Source organism: Sorghum bicolor, chromosome 8, assembly GCF_000003195.3.
Source record: "Sorghum bicolor cultivar BTx623 chromosome 8, Sorghum_bicolor_NCBIv3, whole genome shotgun sequence".
Lineage (NCBI taxonomy): Eukaryota > Viridiplantae > Streptophyta > Magnoliopsida > Poales > Poaceae > Sorghum > Sorghum bicolor.
In genome coordinates this window covers 6,345,291-6,353,697 of record NC_012877.2, presented here as the reverse complement: position 1 = coordinate 6,353,697, position 8,407 = coordinate 6,345,291, and the positions used below count along the sequence as shown (strand labels likewise).

The window sequence follows — 8,407 nt, the reverse complement described above, 5'->3', positions numbered from 1 at the left end:
TTGATAGATCAACCAAAGAAGGATAGCACTTTGGGCTGATGCACAAAGTTGTGCTCCCACAGAGAAAAGTTGAGATAGCAACCATGAGCCAACACCGGAGGTAGTCATCATTTGCTTCCTTGTTTGCACACAGCCTTTCTGTTATTGTTGTAATTGCAGGAGACATTCCGTTGTCAAAGCTGCACTTTTCATTGATGAAACTAATTGCACTTCCATTGAATTCATATTTAACCTCATCTTCACCCATAGGTAACCCTAGTATCCTATTCACAGCAGCTGCGTTTACTTTAATCTTCCCTCTTCCAGGAATTACAAGCTCTTCTGATTCACCATCCACATTCTTCACAAGCCATTTACTTAGGGCAGATGGCAATCAACCACTTCCTATCTCAAGCAAGCCTCCAAAGCCAGCATCAGTAACAAGCTTTCGCTCGGCCTCTGACATTTCCTTGTACAATTTAAACAGTCTAGCAGGCGTTGCTCTATTCCTTACACCCTAAAAAAATGCAAAAAAGAAAATGGGAAATATAAAAAACAAAAAAAATATAAGATTATATACACTTATAAAAAAAGGATGATTCAAACATACATGTGTCCCGCTAGTGCGACCACCACCAGCGCCCCTCTTTTTGGTAGCCATTGTTTGTAAGTAAATTTAAAAAAAGTTAGAAGAAATCATACTGATTCAGAAAAAAGCATACACAACTACCAGCAGGAAAATGGCATGAAAAAAAAGTAAAAATGGTAATGTTGTAGTGGATTGCATTTTCTTAGGCAAAAAAGTGTGATTCATTAGGCAAAAATGACCAAAACTAGTCATTAAGCATCAAATATCCTAACACAAATAACTAACAGGATATAGGTCATCAAAAAAGTAGACAGGGAGACTTATCTCGGAACCCACCATGTGCTACAATACCCTTGCCCCAACTTATGCACTGAACCCCTAATGGGATGGGATACAACTATACAAGGAGTAACAGTTACACATTTCTTTACATGGTACTGAACACTTGCTGGACAAAGATGTTTTTGACAAAAAAAGGCTGGGGGAAAGCATGTGGTTGCGCTTCTGCAGTTGATACTCAGTGGCCACAACAGCCTTGGTGCTGGCATGCTCTATTTTCTCGGTGCCTGCTACTGAACTATAGTCAGTTGATGCATGTTATTACGTGTCTGGTGTCTCTTATTTTGTATACTAACTATTGTATTAGGGACACCTAACATCCAATACAGATGCATGTTTGCAAAAATAGAAAAAAGAGATCTGCATCACTTCAATTATTTGTGGTTCTGATCCATTAACTAATCCAAGCAATACCAAATTCAGGTGGATTTAAAGGGTTTGACAAAACTGTATGGGAAGTCGCTCTTCCATCTCAAGCTTCAGTGTTGCACTTGGAAAGAAGTGAATATCTGACAGTAATAGAAACATCACCTATCAGTTTAGCACAGCACACCTATTGGAAACCTAGCAGGCCATGACTCAGGAGAGTGTGCTTTCACATTCGATCCAGATATGGGGCTCTCAGATAACTCCAATAGATCAAAACTCAATACCTACAGGCGAGTTCATGCCAGTAAGTGGCACTCCCTTTGATTTTCTGACTGGGAACAGGATTGGAAGCACAAAAATTGATCAGGTCCCTGGTGGTTATGATCATAATTACATGCTTGACTCCAGTCAGGTTTGCGACACGTGGCAAAAGTGTCAGACCCATCTAGTTTGAGGGCCCTAAACATTTGGGCTGATGCACCTGGAGTGCTGTTCTACACTGGAAATTTCCTTCATGGCATTGTGGGCAAAGGAGGTGCGGTCTATGGAAAGCATTTTGGCCTCTGCCTCGAGACTCAAGGTTTCCCTTGCTCATTCTACTAGAAATCTAGACACATTTGAGACAACACAACACAGAAATTGCTAACTGATATTGCAAATTGCAAGCTAACTGAAAGCACGTTGAAATTTAAAACTAAAATTACTAACAAATACAAAACAGAAAAACCAATTAAAAATGACAAAATAGCTACCAAAAACTAAAACTAACTGATATTACAAAACTGGAATCTAACTGAAAAGCACATGGAAATTACAAACTAAAAAATACTAACAAAAACAAAAAAGAAAAATAAAACTAAAAAAACTACAGGGAAGTGCAATTTCTGAACTGAAGTTACTAACTGCAATTGAAAACTATAAGTACTACATGCAATTAGAATCTAAAATAAAAAAGTGAAATTATTAATTGTAATTTGTAACTGAAATTCAATTGCTAAAATTGAAAACTGAAAGTAGTGCTACCTAAAATTAGAAACTGAAAATACAAAATAAAAAATACTAGCTGCAATTGCTAACTGAAATAGATAGCTGCAGTTACAATACAAAAACACGAAGCAGCTGCAAAAAAAAGCTAGGAGAACATGGCAAGCCGCTGCTCAAACTTGAAGCGAATCCAACATAAACTTGACTGGCATTTATGGTGACATTTTGGGGGCAACTAAAAAAGAAAAAAAAACTGATATTGTTGCCTACCTAAATGATATATTGTTGCCTACCGAATGTTATGTTATTGCCGATTTGAATGCTTATTATTGCGTATGCAGTGTTAAATTGTTGCTTAAATTTACAAAGGTGTCAAACGCAGAATCTCAAAATACACCTGCTAAACTACTTAGTCCTCTAGTGTGAGCTAAGCTGAATGATCTTAATCAAGTACTCAATAAGCAACTGCATGCATGTACATGGGGATGACCAAAATTAACATTTCCATCATTCAATCACACACTTAAAAAAGCACCGGGCACATCATTTAGGCAAACAATGTTTTCCTAAAAATAGCAATTCATGTAGACTAAAAAAGCAAGTATAGAGTCTGTGTTCATTTGTTCCAAACCGGATCCGCATCACACCACCTCACGCTCAGCCCAAAAACAAAAAAGGGGCCTACTGTAGCAATGTGGCAAATACCCCTACACAGGAGCGCCAACGAAAAATACTCTCTCTACCGGAGTTGTGGGCGAAGAAGAGAGGGGCGTGCGTGTGTAGCTGCGGCCTGCAGCTTGGATGGAAGGATGGGAAGCCTGAAGAAGAAGAAGTAGAGTACCTGGGAGACGACGTCGCGGGCGGCGAGGGCGAGGATGTCGGCGCAGGAGACCTTGTAGGCGCACTTGGGGTCAGTCGTTGACGGCGGCCTTGGCGCGGGTGACGAGGTCCAGCGCGTCCAGTGACAGCGTCGTGTCGGCGTCGGCGCTGAGCTCGTCGTTGGGGCCCGACAGCAGCACCGACGCGCCACAGCCCTGGGAATCAGAGTGAGCTAGAAGAAACAAGGGTCAGGTAGGGACGGGGCGTCTATCGATCCATTGGATCCATGGGATCCAGGAGAGGATGAAGGGGGAGGGTGGAAGCCGAGGGCGACGAACCTGTGCGGGAGCAGGGTCGAGCTGCCTTTGATTCCTCACCCCATTCTCTACACAAAAATCCTAGGTCAAAAACATCGAATCCCACCGAGAAAATCAAGCAGAGAAGATGGGGGATCGAGGAGGGAGGAGGGAGGAGGGGAGGGGAGGGGTGGGCGACGAACCTGTGCGGCATCCAGAGAGAGGACGACCACGAACCTGTGCAGCAGTGGGGATGAAATGCGGGGTGGAAAAACTGACAGGCGCGGTTACCCAACGTTTGAAATGACAAGTCCAGACATGCCAATGACATGTGGGGCCACGGTTGTCCGCATGCCGCTTTGCAAAAAGCGCGCGGGAGATTGGAGTGTGCATGCAATAAGGCGTTGTTTAGATCTGAAAAAATTTTGGATTTCGCTACTGTAGCATTTTCGTTTGTTTGTGGTAAATATTGTCCAATCCTAGACTAATTATGGTCAAAAGATTTGTCTCGCGATTTACAGTCAAACTGTGTGATTAGTTTTCATTTTCGTCTATATTTAATGCTTTATGCATGTGCCGCAAGATTTGATGTGACAGGGAATCTTGAAAACTTTTTGGGTTTCGGGGTAAACTAAACAAGGCATAAGTTAATGACGCGGCCGGCCAGAAATAAGTCTTTACCTTTATTTTTATATATATTTAATATACCATATATGTGTCGCAAGATTCAATATGACGGAGAATCTTGAAAAAATTTTGAGGCTGGCAGAAGCTACGAACTGACGCACCGCCTTTTACTGGTCCGCTGCCCCCTCTCCAAGTTTTCTCGGGCGGAGGCACAGAGTGGACCCCCCACCGTTGCCGTCGTGACCAAGCCAAGCCGTCAACACGGCAACACGCTCCCATGCACTCCCACTTGTAGCGCTGTTCTTTGCCAGTTGCCACTCTACGCTAGCTAGCGGTGTGCTTGGCAAGGAAGAAGCCACGAGATCGATCGAAATAGTTGGGCGTAGGCCGCAAGGAAGCCGCCCGGCCGGCCATCTCTTTTTGTCTCGAGTCTCGACTGCCTGCCTTGCTTCGCCCCTCGCAGCTCCCTCATTTCACCTGCCTCTTCCTGCCGGAGGTAAGCTAGCGATCTAGCCATTGTGAGCGTTTACTCGTCTAAAAAAAGCATGACTGAAAATACTGTTTGCCGATCTAAACGTTCTTGTATTGCATTGCATTGCATTTTGGTTCTACTTTCGTCCTTCCGTGATCGAGATTATACAGTGCGTACAATTGCTCGTGCTCTTGCAGACGATGGCGGCCAACGGCGGGTGGCCGCGCAAGCACCGGAGGATACCGGCGTTCGGCGACTGGAACTACAGCTACTACCCGCGCGACGACGACGACGACGGTGTGGCCGGCGTCGACGACTGGCCGGCGGCGTCCGTCACCCCGTGCTTCGATTTCGCCCCCGGCGCCGCCACCATGCGGACCGCTGCGCGCCCAGCGGATCAGCACAAGTTTAACAAGGTAAAGTACAACAGGACTACCACAGGAAAAGACGCAACGGATTTCAGAAAATATTTTTCAAGTATTTTTTTTCCTCTTCTACGGCTAAGTATACACTTGAATTCTTACGCCAAAGAGAAGATAAAATTCGGCTTGTTTAGTTCCGATTTTTTTTTCTAAAAAAATTGTCTACTATAGGATTTTCGTTTTATTTTTTTAAATTAGTATTCAATCATAGACTAATTAAATTTAAAAGATTTATCTCACGATTTCTAAATATACTATGCAATTAGTTTTTGTTTTTATATAAATTTAATTTTATATACACATATCTAAAGATTCGATATAATAAGTAAAAAGTTTTAGAAAGTGAACTAAACAAGGCCTTCCTCGTGTTATCACGAAATGCAAGTGCTCCTACTATGGGCCTAGAACTCCAGCTAGCTTTGCGCTTATTTCTTCGTGTAGTTAGAAGCTGTTTTCTTCTTTCATCTAAAAATAAACAGGAGATAGTACAACTATAATTTTTAGCTTTACCAGTTTTCCAGTTCTCCGTGCAAGTGCAATGTATCAAAGGTATGGTTTAGTTCTAAAAAAAATTTCAAGATTCCTCGTCACATTAAATTTTTAGACATATTTATGAAATACTAAATATACGCCTTGTTTAGATACACCCAAAAATCCAAAACTTTACAAGATTCTCCGTCACATCGAATCTTGCGGCACATGCATGAAGTATTAAATATAGATAAAAAAATAACTAATTGCACAGTTTACCTATAAATCACGAGACAAATCTTTTAAGCCTAGTTACTCTATAATTAGACAATGTTTGTCAAATAAAAACGAAAATGCTACAGTGTCAAAATCCAAAAACTTTTTTCATCTAAGCAAGGCCATAGATGAAAATAAAAACTAGTTATACAGTTTGTCTGTAATTTGCGAGACGAATCTTTTAAGCCTAGTTAGTCTATAATTAAATAATATTTGTCAAATACAAACAAAAGTACTACAGTAACCAAAACAAAAAAAATCTTTTAAGCCAGAGCTATTTCAAAATTATTGGAACATTATGGTCTTGTTTAGTTCCAAATTTTTTTGCAAAACAGGTACTGTAGCACTTTCGTTTGTATTTGACAAATATTATCCAATCATGCACTAACTAGGCTCAAAAGATTCGTCTCGTCAATTTCGACCAAACTGTGTAATTAGTTTTTATTTTCGTCTATATTTAATATTTCATGCATGCGTCTAAAGATTCAATGTGACGGAAAATATGAAAAATTTTGTAAAATTTTTTGGGAAGTAAACAAGGCCATAGCAAAACTTGGGGCCTAGGAGAGTGACAACAATCTGCACTGTCCCATTGGCCCCACACGCACGCACTGGGGTCTACATGTGCCAGGTGGGCCCCCACTGCTGTCTGTCGTCCTCCTCTTCCTTACGAAGCACACCGCGCTCTGCTGCCCCCCCTGCTCTGCTCTAGCTCCACATAATATACTCCTTCCTCTTTTCATTGTGAACAGAATTTCCTCTTGCAAATTCTCGATCTCTCTCTCTCCCCCTTGCTAATGAAGGTCAGTCAGGAGCGCAAACTGCACGTAGGCATGCATGCCGTCAAGTACCAACTGATGGTTGCTTCTGTTTATTTTTCCTGATGCTTCAGAGATCATCAATGCCGAACGCGAGGCGCAAGCGCATCCCGGCGTTCGGGGAGTGGAACCACCATGGCGACCACGGCGGCAATGGCGTCGGCAACGGCATCGGCATCGGCACATGGCCGCCGGCGGTCATGACCCCGTTCTTCGACCTCGCCACGCCGCAGAAAGCAGCACCCAACAAGACGGTACGCGTAGATACCAATCAACAACAACAACAACTTTCCTTTTTTTTTATCATCAACGGCTCTGGTTTCATCGATCGAATGGGTCGTGCGCAGGCGGGGAGGAGACGACGACGGCGCGGCGGTGACGATGACGACGGCTTCGGTGCGGCCAAGCTGGCGACGGCGGCGGCGGAGGCGCCGCCACAGGGGCACCTGCAGACGAGACGGAGCAAGGTGGCCGACTCCGGATCCTACGCGGCGGCGGCGAGGAGGTCCTGCTTCACGGTGGCCAAACCCGTCGACGACGACCTCTACGTGGTTCCACCGGACATGATGCTCTACGGAAAGCCGCCAGGACCGAGGGTACGCACATTACTACCTATGATTTATTTGCAGTCCACTTTGCATCGCAAAGATGATGTATGCTAACGTCGAAAACATTTAGAAACCACACACTGCAAATATATATCCATTGTTAGAACAGCTAAAACCCATGTAAAACATAGAGTACGTACATGCTTGGGTAAGAAAAGCTTGCTTACCGGCCTTGTTTAGCTTACCTCAAAATTCAAAAACTTTTTAACATTCTCCATCGCATCGAATATTGCGGCACATGCATGAAGTATTAAATATAAATAAAAAATAACTAATTGTATAATTTATCTGTAATTTGCAAGACGAATCTTTTGAACCTAGTTAGTTCATGATTGGATAATAATTGCCGAATACAAACGAATGTGTTATAGTGTCAAAATCCAAAAAAAATTTGGATCGAAACAAGGCCTAAAAGCTCAGACTTTCTCACCATGGATTTGCAGTCACAGATGAGCACGTAGTAGCTTTCTTGCTACTCTTATAATTGTTATTAGTTCGTATTACGGTCTTAACGTTCATGTGATGATCTATTTAATTAACATGCATGAAGAATATGTATGACCGCAGTGATAGTAGCTGATACAAACACACACGAACTGTCATGATTCATTGCAGAAAGATGGCTGGCTGAGGATCCTGCGGCTGCTGGGTTGCTGCTCCTGCTTGAGCCCGTCGTATTGACCGGCCGGATCGACATTATTGCTCTGCTCTGCTCTGCTCATGGTGCTCACGGCGGCCTCACGGGCTGGGGCACACGGACAACGTACAAGCAGGCTAATCAGGGCTCGAGCTTTTTGGCTCTCGCCTCCCTTCCATCCTGTACAAAATGTCTCAACTTTTGGTGCATCTTCTGATCGATGGATGACGGCACGACATGACGTGCCGGCCTCTTGCATGAGTCTGTGCATGCGTAGGTGTGACGCACACTGCTCACCTGTCGTGTGTGGTGTTGTGACTGTTCGCTGCTGACTCTGCCTGTCCAGTGACTGCTCGAAGCTAGATTAATTAGCTAGAAAATGTTTGTGGCATGGCTGTGTAACGCGATTAGTAAGATTGCAACGTATTCATCCGGTTGAGTATAGGCGAGAGAGAGAGAGAGGGGAAGGAGACACGCTCACCACGGCGAAAATCGGAGGCGGATATGGCTCGATTCGGCCGGACGACGAGCGGAGGATCGCGGCGGACACTAGTGGCGATTCTCTGCGCATTGAGCAAGAGCAAAGGCATGGAGAGAGAGCGAAAATAGGGAGGGGGAGTTGCTCGGGCACGCGGAGCTCTTTCAAAAACGTCCAAGGCGCGGGGGGAGAGAAGAGGGGGATCGTGGGGAGCGCGGGGGTG

At 43.9% G+C, this 8,407-nt stretch overlaps 1 protein-coding gene across 1 annotated transcript; it reads left to right on the top strand.

Annotated features, from left to right (window-relative positions):
* LOC110429863 lies at window positions 4,333-8,148 on the top strand. The gene is made up of 5 exons (XM_021446551.1): window positions 4,333-4,498; window positions 4,672-4,890; window positions 6,536-6,715; window positions 6,809-7,057; window positions 7,685-8,148. Exons 2-5 carry the CDS (start codon window positions 4,675-4,677, stop codon window positions 7,748-7,750), a joined length of 711 nt encoding a protein of 236 aa, XP_021302226.1. The 5' UTR covers window positions 4,333-4,498; window positions 4,672-4,674; the 3' UTR covers window positions 7,751-8,148.

What these genes read in the sequence shown, in the direction of transcription:
- LOC110429863 (XM_021446551.1), top strand. Translation starts at nt 4,675, where the DNA reads ATGGCGGCCAACGGCGGGTGGCCGCGCAAGCACCGGAGGATACCGGCG. An exon ending in ATCAGCACAAGTTTAACAAG is followed by an intron (nt 4,891 to 6,535) that starts GTAAAGTACAAC and finishes CTGATGCTTCAG; the next exon opens with AGATCATCAATGCCGAACGC. An exon ending in GAAAGCCGCCAGGACCGAGG is followed by an intron (nt 7,058 to 7,684) that starts GTACGCACATTA and finishes GATTCATTGCAG; the next exon opens with AAAGATGGCTGGCTGAGGAT.